The 22,700-nt window shown below is 37.4% G+C and overlaps 1 protein-coding gene across 3 annotated transcripts in view; it reads left to right on the top strand.

The window, feature by feature from the left end:
* TAFA2 (TAFA chemokine like family member 2) overlaps positions 1-22,700 on the top strand; it is a 183,992-nt gene that overhangs the window by 117,551 nt on the left and 43,741 nt on the right. For all 3 annotated transcript variants that reach the window (XR_008431237.1, XM_053944212.1, XM_053944211.1), the window contains exon 2: positions 15,037-15,143. Coding sequence is in view for 2 of the 3 variants with exons in the window: in XM_053944212.1 (XP_053800187.1) it covers positions 15,038-15,143 (106 nt within the window). In the remaining variant the exon portion in view is untranslated. The remainder of the gene's footprint in view (positions 1-15,036; positions 15,144-22,700) is intronic.

A 22,700-nucleotide genomic window follows, 5' to 3' on the forward strand; every position in this document is an offset into this window, starting at 1 on the left:
GTCTCACTACAGTTTTAAAATCAACTTCCACCATCTGTTTGGGAAAAGCAGTGGGTTTGTTTCTTGTGAACTTGGCAATTAAATATGCTAAAATATAGTAGTGGCAGGATACAATATTTGCTATACCTATTAAGAATAAAAGCTAAAATCCAGCTAAGTAACACCAAACCTCAGACCAAGAGTCACCATCTGGCTATCAGGTTAATCAAAACTCTTGATACTCGTCAAACGCTCTCAACTGGAATACACTTTTAGTGATTAATTTTAAAACAACAGGAGTTAAATTCTGATTATAAAAGCAAAGTTCTTATTTCAAGGATTTAAAAAGCTGTCCAGCATATAAGTCTGTGTATTATAGGGTCTTATATTATTTTTCTGACTTTTGTTTTTAGGTTTTTTTAAAATTATTTTTCGAGGACAGCAAAAAAATGCAGAAATTTTAGCAGTTCTCTAATGCTAGAGAGATTAAAGCCAGCACAAGAACATAGTAGACTACTGTTCCAGTTTTTGAAATAATGAAATCACAGCTTTTTCTGGGTGAACTATAATTTCTGCTCTTTCCAGTAATAAAGCAAGCTAGCACAGAATACTTTTTAAGGGTATGTCAGGACTTCTGGTATTCTGGAAAATTATGTCAAAGAATAGACTTGTTTCTAAATCTTGTTTGGGTGTTCAATTTTCAGAACCAGTGCCCTGGAGTAGTCTATGAACAATAATTTGAGTGGAGAATTCTGCATGGCAGAAGATTAGAGTGAACAAAATGCTCTCAAACAAACACACTTCAGTATCTGGCATAGCGTGCAATTGGTGCTGCTCCTACCAGGAGGAGATGCCATAACTGTGTGAAAAGAGGAAATTGCAGCTGCTTAATACGCTCTTGCCGGATAAGTGAAGGACTACATTGAGTGGGTTTCATCTCAACCATCCCTGCTTTTCAAATTATTAATTCATACATACCTAATGGCATGACTAAAGCAATAATAAAACATAGTGTTTTCATTTTTAATTGGTATTCGACAAATATCATACTTTGAGGAACAGGCCACAATAGAAAAAAAAAAAACTTATGGTGAGGCTCAAATACTACCTTTTTTTCTTATACTGCATGTAGATGAGTATTTCTGAATTACAGCCATCATGAGAAATGTCCCATTTATCTTTTACCTCACGTAAAAGATTTTCATTATAGCTGAGCAAAGAGTTGGTATTTGATGAGCTTAATCCGGTTGACAGTGCACTGGAAATGTATGGTGGTTTATATTTATGGGAACAATACATATTGGGTGAATTGCTTTCCCACTTCATTCCATTGTTTATTCATGTAAATACTTTGCACATCTTGCAGTTAATGAGATGACAAATAGTTTGAGATGACTGCTAAACTTTGAGGTCATGGCATGCAGTTTAGGTTCATCAGCCCTATGCTATTTTAGATGAAATACAACAGAAACATAGGATTGGAAAAGGACACTGCTCTCAGTGTGCAGAGAAGTGTCTTCAAGACGCTTTCTTCCAACTGGATTTTAATCCTCCTTTTTCTGTTGAAGAATCATGAATTGCCACCATCAAATAAAATATATTAGACTGGGAATACCTGAAGGCAATATCTTTACACATTCATGGCTCTTCTTGTTTCCAGACTTATTTCTGAGACGTGCATTCATCCTCATTTCTGCCATTCACAGGAGATTTAGCAGCATTTGGTTTAGCCAGTGAAAACCAAATGCGCATTGCTGTGATACCAGTAAAAGAGGAAGGTGCACATACTGTTACCTAGTAAAAGAAACAGAAAAAAATCCAAACCAGAAGGATCAGTCTTAATCAGACTTTTACTTCCATTTATCTTAGTAGCTTTTTGTTAAATATATACATTTCTGTGGTAAGTAATTTTTATCATTTAGGTAGCATTTTCTAAACTGCTAACACACCTTGACCTTGAAATTTGAATTTCATTTTTCTCTGAAATTTCAAAGCTTACATAAGGAAATTATGGGAAAATTCCCCTTTCCATAATTTGTAACTTATTTTATGCAAATTGTTTATATTCTTCATTCAGCATTTATATTAATTATACATGAACAATAGCAGTATAAGTCAAATTATGGTACTCAATATATCTATCCAGAATAAATTTCCATACAGCATCTGTAGATAATTCAAAAAAAGAAGCATAAAATAGATATGTGACTCCAATGATTATTTCCAAACCAAAAATTTGTCAGTACTTGCCAAATCTGATTGTCTGGAAATTTAGGCTCATCTTTTTCAAGTTCTTAAGGCTTTAATACATGAAAATGGATCCTTGTGTTTCATTGCCTTTAGAAACCCCATTTTCTGTGAAACTGCAAAGGATAATTACAACTGAAGTTCTTGTCTAATTATTGGACTTCGGGAGTTTTCAGAGAAACACTAAATATCAAAGACTCCAGAGAAACACTGGGGAAACTGTGCTTCCTTCACTGTGCAACTGAAATGGAGGCCCATTGTTAGCAGCTGCAACTGCAAATTATGCAAGGAGCAACATAAAACCAGAGAACGTCCTTTCATGAGTCAGTGCTGTAAGAAGAGCTTTCACCTTTAACTGGCAAGGATTTTGGGAAGAACGATGCAGATAGCTGTTAAAATGAAATAAAATTAACTGATGCAGAAGGAAACACACTTTGGCTTAGATTGCATTTTGTTTCTCTTTAAATTTTGAAAGATGTGGTGATTTTCCAAAATTAAAAGAATATATTATGAACTGCTGATCTCAGTATTGTACATATAGTCTCCTGCAAGACTGGCAAACTCATAATCATTTCCTTTAATGGTGATGGCACTGCAGTAGCTGTATTTGTGGCTGAAATGATATGGAAATATTATTACAACATTTTTTTCTTAGTAAGTAATATATGAACAGTCTTATAACTGTGCTCTTGCAAAATGTAACATTCCCTTATTAAAGTTCAGTCATCATTTCATTAAAACAGCATTCTAAACCTTTCTATCTCACCATTTATCTTTAGAAATTCTGGTAATTTTCTGATGTCTTTCATTTATGGCCATTCCTATGTTGTACTAGTTAATTCTATTCCTTACCTAAAGACTCTTTTCTGGTCTTGCACATTTAGAGAGTAATGCTCTCTTATTAATGGACTCACATAAAATGCCTTTCTAAGACAGCACTAAAAGAATCCTAGTTGACTGTACTGCTCTCGTATGTTAACAAATTTAGATTATTACTGGCAGCAAATGAGAAATTACTTGGTTGAGTTCCTATACAGTTCCAATTAATTATTATAAAATGAAGAATGAAAACGAAAAAACCAACCCTCTCTTTAATCATGAATACTACAAACACTGACTGTAACCTCTTGTTTAGAAACAAGTTGCATGAAATTCTGCATATCCTTGTCTCTAATATGGGTGCTGCTAATGTAATTGTTATGAAAATATAATGACAGAGCTCTCTTTAATAATAACATGCAAGTAAAAGCAAATAATTTTTTGTTGTTCCACTAAGCATGCATAAGAATGCAAAGGCGGAATTTGTTAGAAACATGTAAACCTGTTGTAAATATGGTAACATTGAGTATTTTCTGGGCCAAGTCTGCATTAGGAAGAAAAATCATCTTTATTGTAATTTAGTTCATTATTACAAACGTCTAATTCAAGGACATTTCACATTGCTAGGCTGGAATAAAAGGATTTTGATCTAATTATGAATAATGACCTTTTTATTTTATTGATAAAGTCAACTGAAGTGTTCTTAGGCTCAGTTCTTTACTCAAGTCCTGTCTGCCAAGACAACATGAAGCCAGTGCCTTCCCTCTGGGCTGGAAGATGTAGGTGGTGAGCAGGGCAGGTCATTGCTGGCCAGTGTCTGTCCCACTGCCAGTCAGTAATTTCTTAGGCTTTCCATTTTAGCATGTAGCATCTGTAGGTTATTCACCTAAAAGGGTCAACCTACTCAGCAGTGTCGCTATTGGTATCTTGGCTACCAGACTCAGGGAGAAACTGTCAATATTCTGATGGATGAAAATGACAGGTATGGAGCCAGTAAGGCATACAGTTTGACAGTTTTAAAATGCGTTATGCTTTTCTGAACTGTAGAGCTGCTTGTAGGTTAGGTAATACTCCCTGTGAAAAAAAAGACAGAACAGCTCTTGTTGTTAATTGCATTAAAAGATAAGGGTTTTGCTGTTTCACAGAAGGGAACAATTCACTGGGTAATTTGAAGTAATTTATTCTGTATTTTATGCTCTAAATTAGGCGGATGTACTGCAGGTAACTGTTCCCTGACTTTGGTACACAAGCTGACTTTTCCCTATGCTATGGTGTCACAGTAGGAATAATGGCCCTAAAATGCAGATCAGAACTTGTCTGAGGGCCTCCTGAGTGACAGGTCCCTTTCAACATGCCATTGAGGTTTTCTGAGAATCTGAAAAGGCTTTTCAGATTAATCACAACCGAAAGGGCATCTCGTACAAGTATAAAATAATTATAATAATTATCTCCTTCCTCATGAGATTATAGGGTTGCATCTACATTAGCAAACAGTTTATCCCTGCAGAAGTGATTTTGTAGACCCAAACTGTTGTTGCTGAGGGCATGATGTCCACATTATACTAATTTAGTGGAGGAGGTTTTTTTTGACAAGCCCTTGTCTCCTGAACAGACCACCCCTAAACTGTAGGAATGCATTAGATGCACTCTTCGACTCATGTTTTACTTAATTTTCATCTAAAAGGGATTAATTTGCTGTGAATCATCCCAGAATCATTCCATTATATGATACAGACCATAGTAAATGGAGAAAATTTGAAAATTTTTTGAGAAGTGAAATGCAGACTTAAGTGCACCTTGTAAGAGTCCAAGGAACTAGAGGAACAAAACACTATTTATTGATTTGTTTTGTCATTAATTCTCCTTTTGTGCACTACTTACAAATCTCAAACTGCATATCATGCAGCAGGAAGCTGGGTATAGAACTTCTAAGAAGTGCTAGTTGTGACTGGCTACTTAATGAGCTCCTGGCCATATTAAAATGCCATTGCAAGGCAGGCATAGTACATGCCAAAGAGAGTGCATTATTTCTTCAGGTAGACTCACTTGGATGAAAATCAGGGTTGAAGCTCCATATGACTCTTACATAGCTGCTGTTACCCTTCAAAAGGGGATATTTGAAAAGGGGGTGGGAAATTAATTTTATTTTTCAAGGAAAACTGGCTGCCATTTAGATACTTCAGTTATCATTAAGCAATGACCTAGCTTGAATTAATTCCTAGCAAGCCATCACAAGAATACCCTGAATTTTCTGTTTTCGTTAGGAGTTGGTATTAATAATATTTTATTCTTTTAGAATACTGACAAGTAAGTAGAGACCAAGAGTCAAAATTGTCTAGCATATGGATGATTCTAAAGATAGCATTAGTTATTGTCGTCTATGTAACAGATTAGATAAAGTGCCAGGGCCAAAACCCCACTAATATTTGATAAAACCCTATGCAGAGACAAAAAAAGCCATTTTTCATTTGTATGAGTAGAAAATTAATATTTTCTTCTATGTGGGCATAACTCTGCTGAGTACAAGGCATCGTATCTGGATTACCTGCTGGACTTCATGTTCTATTTCCCAGCTGGTGGCTGAAGGTTGTTTGTACAGCCTGGATGCCTTCCTTTAGCATCTCTCAGAGTGAAAAGAGGCTTTTTCAATGTATATTGTCAGGAATAAAGATTTGCATTACATACCAGATCCATATTTTGGAAGAGTCTAGTCTAACTTTGATCTCACTTTTTTTCTCTGAAGGTGGTGCCTGTGGTGGCTGTGACAGATGAGCATGGGTTAGGACTTAACATTAAAAGAGTGGAAGAATGTATTCCAACTGTGTTTCACCTAGGTTTACTTCGAGTTGACAATTCTCCTGTCTTCTTAGTGTGTTATGTCAGCTGTTAGAGCTATTTTTGGTCATTGCACAAGCAAGCTTCATATTTTTCTGTGATTTGAGCAACCTGTCATTTATATTTACACTTGAACCCTTACTTTCAAGTGTGGCACAGATTGTGTAGGAGTCAGGTATAAAATATAGATTAGACTCAGACCTACAATTATTTGTCAGAAGTGCTACTATGCCTATTTACAGATATAATTGTCATGAAAATAGCAGGGTAGAACTTAGTCTGAGTCCTGCTTCCCTCTTCATCCGCAGAGGTCTGTCACAGTGTTATTTGCCAGAAGAGATCTTAAAAAAAAAAAAAATTAATTTTCAGTTGGATATTCATGCAATAGAATCTGAACATACAAATTTCAGGTCTGACAAGATTGTGTAATATAATGATGGCTTTTGTCCATACTCATATCCTTGTAAGAATCCCAGAATTAGTCCTCCATTATTGATTGAAAAATATTATGTTTAACACAGTAGTCACTTTAAATAGATCTAATAACAACAGAGATTTTTAAATTCTGGTATCCACACTTTCAAAATACTTCTAATATATAGAGTATAGTTTCTTCTCTTATCTAAAAATATTTGCACTTGAAAGTACATAATGTTTAGGTTCAACGTCTCTACATTTTCTGCATATTTTCTACATTTTCTTTGTTTCTGCTCTTGTAGGAAGTGAGACTTCTTCATATCTCGACAATCGTTATACTTGCCAGTTTTACATTGCCATGTTGTCATTGTTAAAAATAGAATGACAATACAAAGATTTTAAATTTAAAACATAAGTGATAGAAAAGAGAATGAGTTTTAAATAAAGTGAGGGGGGCCTTAATTATGGAATACTCACTCATGCTCAACAGTTTGACTTTAACTTACTGAAGTTAGTAAAAAAGAAATTTTGGTACTGAATAATCCACCTGTATAGTAATGTGACTTTTTGGGTCACCTTAAATGTTATGACACAGAGATGGCAATTGTGCTTGAAGACATTAAAACAATAAGAAGGAATATTTGTCTTAATCAAATGTTTATCAGCATGGTTAGTTTTTGAATGGAACACAACATCGGTTCAGGTACTTAGTGACAACACTCACAGTTTTTTTTTTTTTTTTTTTTTTTTTTAACTGTGAAAAGCTGTTACTTTAGGAGTTTTTCTGAGGAGAATGAAATGACATGGAAGAAATCACTTCACTAATGAACTTGCAAAGAACTTGCTTACAGTTTTCTACGTGGCAAAAAACCTAGTTCTTGTGCTTCTGTTCTAGAGTACAAGAAAGGAATCATGGTATTAATATAGAGACAAGACCGTGGAATCACTGAGCTGTGTCCTGATCCTGCCTGCTGGCAAGATATCATCTAATGCATTTCTCATGGATATGTTTTTTTGCCTGAACTGTGTTTATTTCCTTTTGATTTCTCTGTTTCCCTTCAGCCTTTCATTTGCTTCACAAGCCAAGCTCTTTAAAGCTTCTCCTGTGGTAGAGACTTTATTCCTCTGACTCGAAGACTGTCCCCAAATTTTTTGTGGGTTCAATTTCACTTTCATAAAGATGACTGGCCAGAATTGTATAGATAATTCCGAATGATAGTTTAAGAAGCTTCATACTTGTCCTTCTGTGTCTTTACTGGAAATATATAATTTAATATTTTTTAGGATGTGCCTTTTTCATAGCCATCTTATGTCATATTGATACTAATATGCTCTTGGTGACCAGCTTAAAGAAACAAATTTATTTTACACATGTTTTTTCAGGTGATAAGTTCCCAATTTGTAGCACAAATGCTATTAATCCCTGATATTCCCTTTCAGTACTACATGCTGTTGCTGCACCTGGATTCACCTTTCAGTTCTTGTAATCCATGGAATCTTCAGCTTAATGTAGAAGTTCTGTAGTGACCCTGTAGAAAATGCTTTATCTAAAACCAGACAAATTATATCTACCTCATTTCTTTCTCTGGAAAATGAGTTATCAAAAAGAGTTGTCAAGTTAGTCTGGCATAAACTACCTTTGGTAACACTGCTTCATTTTATCCTATGTTCTATTTACTTCTCTGTCTTTAATTTATCTTTTTCTTCAAAGCTTTCAAAGCTCTTGCAAACTGAAGAGGTCAGACTAATAGGCTTAGACTTGCCCAGATCATTTTTGTCCTCGCTTTTAAATATGGGCACTTCAGTTTCCATTCTCCACTAATATTTAATGCTTTTTCTGCCTTCATAGATTTGGAGGCTTATCTCTGCCACTGCAATGGCCTTTATGAAATCACAGTACACCTAGTGATTCAGATCTTAGTGAGACATTTTGTTCAAAGCTCATTCCACAGTTATCTTTTTTTTTCACAGTTAAGCTTTTGATTGGTTAGTGAGATATGAATAAAGAAAATTTAAATAACCATCTGCAGGAGGATCACATGTAAGATATAAGCAAATACTGCTGCCTTGATGATTAAGTGAATAGCTCATACCTCCTGCAACTTAAAGCTCCCTTAAGCATAGAAATCGGGAGCGAAATAGTTTAAAATGGCATGATAATATCAGAGAAAATGATGAGAACTGAAGCCTAAGTACTGACTAATACTGAGCACTTCATGGTCAGAGATTATTTCACAAAGCTGTTGGACATCATTGGGCAGCTTAAAGATATTTTAACACCTTGGATGTTTAAATATTCCATAATGCTTTATGCTAGTACTTAGAAAGTCAGTGAATGGAACGTGTAGGTTTAGTGCTAGATTATTACTTTTATGTTTTCAGAAATGCGTAGAAGTGTAGAACCTAACCCCCCCAAAATTACTGAGATTTAATTTCTCCATACTGAGTAACATGTCAGCATTAATGTTCATCAGGTGAACATTCTTTTGCTGGTCCTCATGAAATGATGAAGAAAGATATGTACTCAGTTAAATACATCTGTATCATTTGATTTGAACCTGGGTAGAAGGGCTGTGCATTTCTTCGCTTTCTTTATTGCATTCAATTCGGTGTTGTACTGGAAAATTAATGAAGATGAAAATTACTATCAACTGTGTTTACAGAGAACTGGGGTTAATCTGGAAACAGGGGACATTAACACTGACAGCAGTTTAGAAGGAAGACCATTATTACAACCGTACATAAGCTTTTGAAAGAAATAAGTTCTTTCCATCATCTCTCAGTGTTTCTAGCTGGGAGATGGAATGCAGCTAGGTGCCTAAAGCATTTTATACCTCTGGCAATTTGAGCATTCATGCTTATCAGATTTTAGAAACAATAATATATATGTAAATTTCTCATCCAAGTGCTATGAGACTGTTGGCAAATGTAATTACCTGTATGTGCATCTGTCTACAGTTTCCCTCTGCTGGGAAACTAATTGAAGTATGCAAAGAAGAATTTTGTTTTTGTTTATTACATGTTTTCATATATTCCATAACTTTTTATTTTTCAGATATTTGAGGCATTTTCTTTTCTTGAAATTGTCTCTTATAAAAGCTCACTCACTAATCTGTTTCCAAGAACTCATGTTGTGTACATACATTTCTGCATGTGCTTAAATTTAAGTATGTGCTTAAGTTACACTGATTAAAAAAAAATATATGAGCATACATATCAATCATATGCTAAAGGACTTTTGTCAAGATTTAATTTGCCTGAGAATCTTAAGTTATAGCACAGTAGCCTTTCAAAAGCCCTTATTATGGCATTAAAGCCTCAAAATCATGAGTTTACTTCCACTGCTACACTTAACAAAGTAACAGTGACAAGACTAGTGTATCCGTCTGCCTAGAGTGCTTTCACTATTTCTGAATATTTTTTGCTTATTCTGGCTATTGAAAGATCCACACTGTTAAACAACTTTTTTTTAGAAAAACCCAACAAACCCTTTTGCTTTGTATGCAAGGATTTCCCACATCTCCTATGTGACATTAGTGTGCATTGCTAGGCTAAATGCCTATTCTCTTTCTTTCATTGCCCACCTGGATTAAAGAAAGTAGCTTGTGAGAACGTGTCCATATTTGTCACCCAGCTTCCTTTTGGAATCAGAGTGCACTTTGTGTCGGTTACGGGCTGTGTTGTATGAAGCAGAAAGAAGATTGATTTTCACAAGCTACCTTGTACCTGAAGTAATGAAAGTGGCAAATTACTTGTTCCCTGAGCAAACATGACAGGAATGTCACAGAGGGAATTTATATATATGCAAATGCACAGGGGTCACATTGGTATTATTTTTACAAAGCAACCTTATTCACCAGGGGGGCATTTTTAAATCTGCATTAGTCTACACTGGAAAAGCTGAATAAAACTGCAAATACCTGCATTGTGTAGGATGTAGCAACTAACACAACTAATAAATAATGTACGCTTCAACAGAGTAGAGAAGATAATTTAAACGACTGCATTATTTCTGTACAAGAGACTTGGGGTCTCAAGTGGTTTCTACATCTCATTTAGGCTTTTTCTGAAGTAACAAATAAAATATTTGTCATAAAAAGAAAACTAAGAGGATGTGGGACTAATTTTCTATCAGATTTTTGTCTCTTAAGCATTTTGTCATGATTCAGTAGAGAAATAGGCTTATGTATCTCTTTGTGAACACTTGCATTCACAGGGTCTGTGTATTTGCAAAAGGGAAATGGACCTTACTTACAGTGAAATTTCCCACATATGTAAAGCAGGAATTAAGGAATTTTGAACATCTTCAGAGAATCTGTTGTATGTAAAGAAAAGAAAAACAAGGAGCAACAGAGAAAAATGCTGTTACTCATAGGAGACGTGAAAATTTTATTTGTATATAAACTTTTAAAGGAAAAATAAAAGCTATTTTTCCTTAGAGTTTTTACTCCTCAGCAACAAAGATAGCATGAGTTTGTACTTCACCTAAAATCAGAAAGCAAGGCTGTTTAGCACTGGTCATACAATATAAGGTAATTCCCATGGGATTCTCCTTTAATTCTGAACTGTTGGCAAGGTGGCTGATCTCAAGTCCAGAAACAAAGAAGGAAGAAAGTAGAAATGCAAAAGCTTATGGATGCTACATGGAAAATACACATCTGTGCATGGCATTTTCAGTACAGCTGAATGGTTGGACCCCATCTGCTGTTGAAAGTGGGCTGACAATGAGGTGGAGCAGTGACAAGGAGAGCCTGTGCAACACTGGAGTGTATTCACAGTTTGCTGTTGTTGAGCCACAGAGGGCAGGGGGAGGGATTTCTGCTGACGTGGCAGCTTGTGAAACTCCTCTGCAGCATCAGATATGATTTCTTCTTGAGAAAAAAGTCCTGTAGTTTTTTTGTCACTAATCACCAAAACAGTCTATTCTTGAGTTCATGATATCAGACTGGTGTTGGTCTCATGGAGTGTGCTTCAGGCAAAAGAAGTCTTAGGGAGCAAAAGCAAAAAATCCTGTGAATGAATCCTTGTGTTATGGTGTCAGAGAAGACCTGGGCACAACAAAGCCATCTCACACTCAGCCACTGCCTGTTTGAATTATGTGGGTGACATCTTTTTGTTGTATTTTGAATGTGTTCCTGATCCACAAAAGGAGCTGTCTTTCTTTTTTCTTGCCTCAAAGCACATTGAAAAATGAACTCAAAACACGGCAGACTTTCATGTCCTCTTTTGTGTGAAAGTGCAGAGAATTCCTTGGGTTTATTTCCAATATGTTAGGTTAGAAACTGAAGGAAATTCTTTGTTGCACATAAAGCTCATGTGTAAAATTGATTTTCACATGTAGGTGTTTCCTATAGCATGGCTATTCTCTGTTTTGATCAGCTTTGGCTTATGTGGCATTATTGAAGGCTGAATGGATCAGTCAGGGAGAGGTTCTGCAGCAAAGAAAGTAAATAAAAGAATAAATGTCTCAAAAATAAAACTATCTGGGTTAATATCTATAGTTTGTCTGTGGAGCTCTGCATCACCTCTAGTAAAAGCAGACATCATTTCAGAGCTTATTTTTCCTGCTTATCACAGCCTGTTATGTTAGTGTAATAATAGTACTGAAATGGTCTCAATTTTATTTTCTGGATATACTTCCCTGACATAGATCAGGGTTGCAAGAGGCTAATAGCTGTTTCAGAGCTGAGGTCAAATGCTTTCTAGTCCCAGTGTCTTCTCAGTGCCCTATCATGGGCTCTTTTGCAAATTCATAACAAAATAACCAGCATCAGGGTTTCAGAGCCCCAGGTGATAATGCATGCAGTGAGATACTGAACATATCTCATGGCCTCTCTGTCCTCTCCTTTTCTAGCTCCTGACTCACTTTGTCAATGATGTGCACTCATCCCAACCTCAGCTTCTTGGACTACAAACCCTTCATTTTTTTTCCTAGGGCTCTATTGCCCTAGGGCTCTCAGTGTGGTCCTTGTGTGTATCAGGACTGCTCCTAGCAGAGAATTTCACATCTTGTTTGTGCTTATGCAGCCTCTTGTCTGTCCTTGTACTGACCACTGGGAGTGACTGCACACCATCACTGGTCTGGGTCTAGAGTTATATAGCGTAATTGCTTTGAAGGTTAACATCATCTTCCAGCTTTTTCTATTTGAACAGCTGTATGTTACGAATGCTTTAACTGATGAGGGTTTTTTCTGTAGTTCTTCTGCTGGCCTCTGAACTATTAGTTCCAAGCTGCTCCTTGCACTGATTTTTCAGTTAATTATGTTTATTATGGGACTACTATTAGATAAAGTTCAGATTTTTGTCCTTCTGAAGGTGAATACCACTAATAACTAGTGCAGAAAAATGTAATAGGCTTGTGGTGCAGAAAGTGGTGAATAGTTTTTCTCATGACTGGGAAACCTAGCAATGGCAATGAGCCCAGATTTTCTGTGTCAAAGCTGAAACCCATCCCTGACTTTGCAGAAATCAGTCTCACTTAGTGCTAGCTTACTCCTTTTTGGTGTGCTCAGCTGTGTGCAGGGGTTTGTATCTTCACACTACCATGCATCCCGAAGGCTGCTGTTCTCAGGCAGAGAGGCTGGTTTTCTCTCTTTCTCCTGCCACTACTGTTTTTCCTGATGCATTTGCATTTTCTGATGTGCATTTGCTGCCAGTCTCACAGCACAGTGAGGGAATCTGGCATCAGCAGAATACAGGAAGAAACTGTATTAGATTCAACCTTGCTTTAATGGTGCAAGTCCCACTGGGTTTTGAGCAATGTTATGTAGGTGAGGAAGAAAGATTAGATTTTAATGAGAGATGACTTGGCACCAGCAGCATAACAGGTGCAGTATGAGAACCCAGAGTGAAAGAGTTAATTCATATTCTTTTCACAGAGATAGATGTGAAAGAGCATATGCTGAATGTGCATTCTAGTCTCATTTTTTTTGTTCTTATTTACAGTGACAAATAATGTATTTCCCTTTAGCTTTGAGTGGTTCATAAACCTGGAGCTGATGATGAATATGCAGTTTACACTCCAAAGTCACTGGAATCAGTGCAAGAAGGCAGACCTTAGAGTGGTTCACAGCACACTGTGATCTCTGCTGGGATTATTAATCAGTCAGGCTTTCAGCGGCACATGCACCATCATGGCTACAGCACTTGCTTACTTCTCTCGCCTTTTGTTTGATAAATGTGATATCTAATCCTCTGGGAAACACATAATAAATGTGTGACTTCTGTAAAAGAATGCTGAGCTCTGTTTGCTCTGAATTGATGTTTAAAAGGGTTTGGAGCACTCTTCAGTGGGTTGTTAGTTTCAGCCATGTTTTCTTGCACACAGCCTCCTCATCAATCTCCTGGAGAGCAAGATTGGCCGTTCTGGGGGAAGTGGTCTGGTTTCAAGTCTGGAAGTCATAAGTGGAGTTGTGGTGTGTGTGTTGCCTTATCAGCATGTGGTGTTATATTTGAAAGAAATTTTCTGAAAGGAAAGGAATTGTTTTGAGGAAGTGGAAAATGATTTGGGACTTTCAACATATTACTGGTTAAATCTGTATTACAGCAGTCTGCATTTCAGAGTTGTGGCTGCCCATGATAGCATTGTATGCAAGCAGAGGAGAAGAGATGCACTTGAATTCCTTTGGGTTTCTTATGAACATAATAGGAGACAAATGTGCAACCATAATGAAACAATGCATTTTTTCTGCTCAGAAAAACAACCTAGTTCCAGGCATTACAATACAGCAACAATTTTGTTCAAGCGATCAAATTTTCAGCTTTTCTAGTATAAATGGTTTGAAATAGCTATCATTGTTCTATTGACCTATCAGCAGAAACATGACCGTTGTGTAAAGCTGTTTCATAGCCAGATCTCTAGGGTTCTTCCACAGGGAAGAAGTGAGAGAAGGACTCATTACTGTACCTCTTGCCACTCTCTGCACAATTGTAATCCTTAAGCACTAGAGCCTACATGCTTGAACTTGTCTTTTTGGCAGGTGGAGGGGTATTTTGTCTTTGGAGGAGGTTACTGAGAAATAAGTCGTGTGTTATCTTGTGCTTGAACCACTCTGGTGGCTTGCTGTCACAGTGAAAACATCACTGAGTGAGATGAGGGGAGCTCTGTGCAATTTCCCTTGGTGCAGTAAATCAGATCTTTTCATTACCCAAAGGTAGTGAGGAGAGAGGGTAGTGAATCTGCCCTGCTCTACTTCATGTTTCCAAACCACTCAAGTCTTCCTAACAGGATTTATCTGCAGGAGGACTGGGACATGAACTGAAGGTCTGTTTAAATCTGTTATTGCCTTAGGACTCGTGGGCACAATCCAAAAAGAGCTGCAATCCCAAAAGTTAAAAACACCACTGTATGATTAGCGAGAACTGCACTACCATGACTGGCTGCAGAAACAGTAGTAGAACTGCTTAGTTTATCAAAACCTGCTCAGAGATGCATGGGTTCATCCTTCTTGCCAGCTTTGGAGTCTGCTGCACTTATGAACACTGTTTGTGCCCTGAGAGAAATGATGATGATGCTGAAATCTCCTGGTACTGACTAGGGTGGAGGAATGCTGTCAGACCAGGGTGGGAGGTTATGTTGCTGCTTTATGTACCTCATTTAGAGCTAAGCAGAATTTAAGACTTTAGGATTGTGAGCTGGACACTTATAAAAACTTAGTCAATTCTCCTTAAATTAAATAAAATCTGTATTTTTAAGAAATCTTAAGATAAGTATTTAATTTTGTGTATTTTTGTTTTCAGGATGAATAAGAGATACTTACAGAAAGCAACAAAAGGAAAATTGCTAATAATAATATTTGTTGTAACGCTGTGGGGAAAATTAGCATCTGGGGCAAATCATCATAAAGGTAAGAAATTCTATTCTATCATACTGTTGTACCTGTGACCTCCATCAACAGATTCAGAAAGGTCTGGTCTATGCAACCTTTTCTCCTCATGCGTATTTGTGTCTCCTGATACTGGTTCGCTAATCAGTGAATTAGCATTTCACTAAATGCTAAAAAAGAGCGGTAAAATAAAAAAAATAGTGAGTACTCTTTATCTCATAAAAATAGTTATATCAGCAGATATATATGATGCAAATGAATTCCTGGAATGAACCCTAGAAAGAAACAATTTTTAGTAGCTTATATGATGCTTCTGTGTGCAGTTATCTACCAAGATTAACTTCATGGATAATGTGTATTGAATGAGATTGTTTCATCATCAAAAAAAACCTGCCGCTTTGCAGTATTGTCTGATTTCTATGCTTTGCTCCTAACACCTGAGCAGAAACTTTTTGTGACAATGTGAGATTTGTTTCCTCTTGGTCATCCAGCCCTCAATATGTATGTATAGATACCAGCACAAGATGTGATGGATCATTTAATATTGTAAAAAGTCTTTTCTTCCATGTGTGTTTCTGTTAACCCTAACACAGGGAACAAGCTCTCCAGATTCACAAACTAATGCCTTCTTATAGGGTAATAGGACTTAAAATGTGATCTGCAGTATAACAGGATTTTGAACTCCATTTCTCATCGTCATATAGTGCCTGTTGGCTGTTTCTCTGCTTATACAAGATCAGAATAAACTCTAACATCCTGGATAAAGCAAGGGTGGGACACGAACATTACCACAAGCTAAGGAGTTAAGCCCAGAGGAAGGATTCCAAAAAAACCCAGTTAGTTAATTTTTCTGGTTCCATGTACATTTTACAATGCTCACTCTGATGACAGGATTTTATGAGCGGGTATTTTTATATATCAAGCTGCTAGATATTTTCCTTGTGTGAAGATACCTTTCTTCAAAATGCCGCACTGATTAAGGACTTGAGGATGAAGAGACACGTATGCAATCTTATACAAGTTGCAATTCGACTGCAGACAGAACAGAATCTGATGTGGTCCTGCAGGCCACCAGGTGGGTGTCATGACAGACAAGAACTGTGCTGATACCCTTTCCTCAGCCTTGCTCCCCCTCCAAACCAGAATACAGATTTCTGCTGTAGCCTCCCAGTTTAGTTGTCTATTGGACAAGAGCCAAGATATCCTAGCCTGCACTCAGAATTCTTTTGCTTTGATTATTTATCTTTAAACATCCAAAAAGCTGATATCCAGACCATTTTGATTCCATGCGCAAGGGCTGGTCAAGAAGTGTTTTCTTCTGTGGAATTCAAAATTTGCCAAAGTATACTTGCTGTACTTTTTGGAAAACTGATGAGTAAAACCTATCACCATGTATTTCATAGAAACAAATTATAACCATGAGGACTATTTTGGGATTTAGTGCTTCATAATTGAGAAAAAAAAATCTACTACCAATTGTAGATTTTCTGTGAGAGGGAAATCCCAGCAGAACTATACCATTGATTATCTGGACAGTGTTTGTGGTTTAAGCCTCAGCCTTAGAGCAGAGATAACTTAAGGAATACTTTTTTTTTTAGATTAAAAAGTGGGCCCCCTTTAAAAATCAGATTATTAGCTGTAGGGACTTCTTTATATTCTTTCAAGCTAACAAAAAGCTCCTTTTTCTTTATTTTCCATGCTTTTAGCAAAATATATGAAGAAGTTTCGCAGGAAAAAATAATAATGAGAAGCATGAATTGAGTGCTTAATTTGGAAAAGCACCTACTTTACCTGTTCAATTTCTTTTTGAAAGAAAAAATAACCAGAAATATTTTGGCTTATGTATTTAGTAAATCAGCAACACTCACTATGTTGGGGATTTTTAAAAAAAAGCAAAAATCAGAGTTACGCAGCTCAATTACCATTGATTTCCAAAGATACTGGGAGTTTGAATTCCCATTGTGTCATAGCAAATCTTCCCCCTGCTCTCATGGCAAAAATGGAGCTAAGGTAAATTGAAGGAGAACTTGATGCTGTTCACCTTTGCATGGAGTTTCCAAATACTGAGAAACATGTGAGTTTTTTCAGCATTAATTATCCCTAGCATCATTAATCTTAATTTATAGAAGTCCTTACTTACATATTGACATGACAAATCCTTAATGACTTTGAAGGAGCCCCTACAATTCCAAAAATCAATAATCTGCATTAAAAAAAAAAATCTTTACTTTCCTATTGACTTACTCATATTATTCACTAGTTGCACTAACTTTCAAACCCATCTCTTTTTCAGAAAGCTATTGTTAAAGAAAAGAAAAAGTACAAGAAGAAAAAGATCATCAGTGTGTGAAAAATTGTTTAATGAGCATTCTGCTCTCCAGGCAGTCTTCAGGAGGAATATAAACAGATGCCTCTGACAGGCTATCTGTAGGCTTGTTGTGCTTATTTCTGGGATATGGCACAAATGAAAACTCCCAAGTCAGCAGCAAGAAAAATAGAGGCCAAGGCAGGGCATGGGAAACAAGGCTCTGAGGACCAATTGAGCAACAGGGTTACAAGCTGGGATTTCAGATTACATCTTTTCAGTGTGATGTGTGTGGGTGCCAAATCCACCCCTCTTTCTCTTGAGAAGTCTGGTTTGAAGACACTTCTGCTCTCATTATCTTGACTGACGGTTGGAGTTTCATCATTCTGGACAGTAAGTCCAAGAGCTAAGAATGTTAAACAGTGTTAAAACAACACAAATCTTGCGCTTTTTTTTTTTTTTTTTTTTTTCCCTGCACACAGGATTATGAGTTCTTCAGCGAGATCCCGGCTGTGCACATACTTATACTCCATTTATCCTGTTTTCTGTAAAAAAAACCCAGTAACTGCTTTTTTTCTTTTCATTTTGCTGTGGAACCTGATACCATGGTGATGGGTGCCTTACCCAAGCATGTGCACCTGAGAATCAGCTCGCAGTACCAGAAGCATTTGTACTGCAGTAGTTACATATGAAGAGAGAAGCATAACAATCTCCAAAAGGATGTTGTCAAGTGTATGAGTTGAAAAACTGATAAAGACTAATCCTGATCCTCCTACACATTGCTAGCCCTTGGAAAACAAACAAACCAGTACAAACATACAGTGTTTGCTGGCAGATATGGCAGGCAGGCATCAGTTCAGCATCACTGCCTTTTTGCTATTTCTGTCATAGGGAGCATGAATTGATTTGATGATTATTGTATCACAGCCCATGTTTAAGATGTCAAGTATTGAACTGGTCCTCTTGAGAAAAAAATGTACTGATACCCCCCTACAAGCACTCCTTTCTAGAGAAGAGGCTACTGTGATACAAAATTTATACCCTAAAATGAAAAACTCTTTCAAAATACATAAATCTGTGAACTTTTTGATGATTAATGTTTTTTTACATTTAAAATGCAAAACAATAAGTTCAACATTAGTTTTAAATCCTGGAAAAAATAAGAAGTAACTTAAAAATATGGCTAATGATGAATGCTTACATGCCAGAAGGAATTTGTTACAGAACCAGAAAACATTCTAGGTAGATAAGTAATTGAGTATTTTTTGACTTATCATGAAAAGTCATGATAATCTATTTTCATTTAAAAAAAGTCACTCAGATGCTGAACTTATTCATCTGATGCCTATTATGTAGATAAACAAAACTATCATACGAGATACAGAATTGCTGCTGTTACTTATTTGTGAATTTGCACTAAATTACAAGTCTGAAGGAATGTCTTTATATTCACAAAGAGATAATGAATTTTGGTTCCTCCTTGCAGAGGAGAAGCTGTTCCAAAATCCAGCTGAATGAAGGAGCCACTGAGCCCCTAAAGCTGGTGGTTAGGTCACCCTTCTTGGATGGGTCTTCCTTCCTCAGCTGCCTTGCTGAGGCAGGAACACTGCTGGCACCAGTGTTGTGATGTAGCCTGTGCCAGATGTTCCTGGAGTTTGGGAATGGGTATGACTATGACAAACAAAAAACTACATTCCTAATGTTTTGAGACTCTTGTCTAGGTAAGACTAGAGAATAGTCCCAATGGTTACAAAGGAGATCTCTGAAGTATTCAACCTTTCTGTAGAAATACCTCCATCATGAGGTTATAGTGGTTTAATATGAGTTTACATTTGTCCTTTCTCTTGAGGATTTTACGCAGTGTAGAAGACAGCATTCATAATGCAGAAATATTCATTTGTATTCAATTTTAAAAACAGAAAGTAACTTCAGTGCAGAGTACAGAAACCAGATATAAGACATCATCATGGTTTGACATGGAAGTGAATTTTTTCAGGAAGTTGGGTCAAACCAATCAGTGGTCAGGTTTGGATATTGGCACCTGGAATGACCATTGAAGGCATGGACACGCCTCTGAGAACACAGAAGGTTAAAAGCAAGAACTCCCAGGAGAACCGTCGCTTTTTGGTTCCAGTTGTTGGTCGCGTTGGAGAGTGCAGACTCTCCCCTGCCCAGCCACGGGCTGGGTGGGGGAGGGGAAGCCATGCAGCCTGGGAGAGGTAGGCCAGGGGTGAAGGGTCTGGAACCGGGCCGGCCCCTGCGGACAGAAGGGAGGAGAGACACAGAGATGCCTTTGTTCCTCCCCCCAGAGGGAAAGAGACAGAGAGCCTGAAGGCACCTGGAATTTGCCAGCAGAGGAGAAGGAGAAGTGGGAGGGAGGTGCCCAGGTGCCCAGCCGTGGGAGTTGGAGTTCTGGGCAGAGAATTCAGCTGTCTGGGGAGTCTGAACTTTTAACCCTTTCCTGGGAAATGAAGGCTTTGTAAAATATTACTCCTCCTCAATTTGAAGTAGAAGAGAGACAGTCCGGGACCTGAGATGTTAGAAGAAGAAATTTCTAGGTGGGAGGAGATGATGGAGTAGCTTTTGGCTGGACTTTTCTTGTTAGCCATAGACTGAACCAAATTCTCCTGCAGCAGAGACTGCATTTTTAGGGGGATGCAATGGTGAACCAAAGAGACCTGCTCCAGCAACTACCAACACAGGAGTGGAGTGAACAGAGAAGAGCTGAGGAGGGTGTGTGATGCTCTCTGTCTTCAGGAAGAAGATGATCTCTGCTCTTGGACCCTCGGCCCCAGGGGGAAAATGGGGGGGACTGTAGTCCCAAGATGAGAAGCTGAACTGTTGTATCTTTGGGTCCGTGGCAAAGCATCCTTAAAGGAGCCCTATGGGCAGTCTGTCCATGCACGGTGGTGAGAGCACTGTGACATGGAAAGGAGAGTGTCACACTGGCAGATTTTCTCCGGGCGGTTGCCATGTCTGACATGGAAACACAAGGGTGGCAATTATGTTTCCTGGGGGGGTCTATGGTGCAAGAGAGACTCCTCTCTCCCTTGATGGACTGAGTATTGATTACCTGAAGGGTGGGAACCTGATTGAGGGTCCGAGTTGTGTCTCACTGTGGTTTGCTAGAACTGGGGGGGGGGAGGAGGAATGTTTTGGAGGGTCTTCATCCTGGATTTAGTGTGTGTGTCTTTTATAGTAGTAGTAGTAGTAGTTTAATAAAGTTTTTTTCCCCCTTGTTATTAAGCTTGGGCCTAGTCTGCTCTGTTCCTAATTGCATCTCACAGCATTTATTTGGGAAGGTGTATTTTCATGGGGGCGCTGGCATTGTACCAGCATCAAACCATGACAGACATTTCTTCTTCCACCTAAGTAACCACTAGAGAGCTGCATGTTCCCTCTTGTTTTCCTTTGAATGAGCTGAGTGAGCGTGATTGGAGGTAATGCCACTCTTTGGGGGCATAAGATACATGGTTTGAACTGTAAGCTACAGAGGGCACCAAATTCAGGTCTCCCAGTTCCACTGTACTGTAACATTTGTTGAGGAATCTGACCCTGCTGATAAATTCACCTTCTAGTTGTGTGGACCTGTCAAAGGACAGAAGAGTTGTTCTTCATATTCCCAGGTTCTTTACTGGAATTAGAAAATAAAATGTCCAATATTTAAATGAGGGAAATTGCAGGCATGAAGAGGAATGTGTGTGGATGCCTTTGGAGCTGCCAGGTGAGGCTGGAAACTGGTGGGTAGGGTCTGTCAAAATATTAGATAGACACATCCATTCATGTATTATTTTTCTGTCAGTCCCGCTTCATTCAAAAACACTTTTGTTATATCCGCTGTCTCAAACATGGGCCATCTTCACTCTTGTAGCAGTTTGGCCCAGAGATAAATTCTTTTAAATGAGAGTGCTTTCTGTGCAGCTTTCACTAACCTAATTCTAAGTGTAATTAATGTTTAAATATAGAAACAAAGGAAGATGATAGTTATTTTAGCAGGTATAGGGAAGAAAGATATTAGATGTTCTTATCTAGCTTGAGCCTGATTTGAGAGTTTCAGTCATCAGGATCAGAACCTAATCCAAAAATTGCCATTTCCTTGAAGATAAAATAGAACAGTCAGTCAAAAACTTTTGTATCAGTATCTGTCACTGCAATCTAAAATGTTAATACCATATCTGTTATAATTCAGGAGGTAACATTCCTTGGCCTTCTGCCAGGATCTAAAGGGAAAAAGAATCTCTTATTGCTAAGGTGCCAGTAGTTCTGATGGTTCACTAGGACATGGGTGCAGAAATTATTGCAACAGCAGAGTTGTGCCTATTTCTTCCCTATGCTGCCAGCTCCATCACAGCAAATGTCTGCCTTCATTTCTACCCCATTCCCACCATCACCTTGGCTGTGAATCTTTTCTGTCCTTGAAGCACCCATGGAGAGACAAATTCCAGTGTTTCAATGATGTATCATGCATTTTCCCTTATACTGATCATTTAAAAATATTTCTATTTATATTTGGCAAGTAGTATGGCTTCTTGGGGTTTTTCTGAGAAAAGGAAAAGGACAGGGTTTTTTTTGGGCCTGGTTTTGTAATCTGTATGCCAAATTTTTATTAACTTTTCATAAGTAAGTACCCAGGGTAATTTTCTTAAATACATGCAAATTTTTATATTGTGGAGAAAGGAAGATGATTGCAAAAAAATTATATTCTTGTAAAAGTTATATAGTTGATTTTACAGTTTCAAATTCCAAACTTTTTAATATTTTCATTTATAGTAATTCTATCTTCCTTTAGACAACTGTCCTACCATTCAAATGTTTCTTTAGCCAGTTTCTGTTTCAGAAGATTAAACTTTCCTATACTTGTTTGTTAGGAAAATATTGTAAAGTCTTAGGACTGAAAAAACCACTGATAATATGCTTATTCTTCTGTTACTTGTTCCTATCATGAGTAAATGTTGACATTTCCCTAATATTGGAATCAGACCCACTTTTCCAGTTCTATATTCTTGGTCTCAGATTCCTCCAGTAGAGTTGTTATGTGTACTGAGTACATGCTGCTAGATTCCTTTATTCTTATGCCTAGAAAAACAGAGTGGTTACATTTGCATGCCACAGTTTTTGTTAAAATCATAAAAATAGTATGAAATAAATTGTTACGCAGTATACTCTCTTGGATCTGTTGATCAGAATTTTTATTATTTTGTTAACTTTTTAAGTGCTCAATTAATATAGCACATAGTAATGTATATTTTTGTTAGTCTTTCCATATTTAAAAT

This window comes from Vidua chalybeata, chromosome 5 (assembly GCF_026979565.1).
Source record: "Vidua chalybeata isolate OUT-0048 chromosome 5, bVidCha1 merged haplotype, whole genome shotgun sequence".
NCBI lineage: Eukaryota > Metazoa > Chordata > Aves > Passeriformes > Viduidae > Vidua > Vidua chalybeata.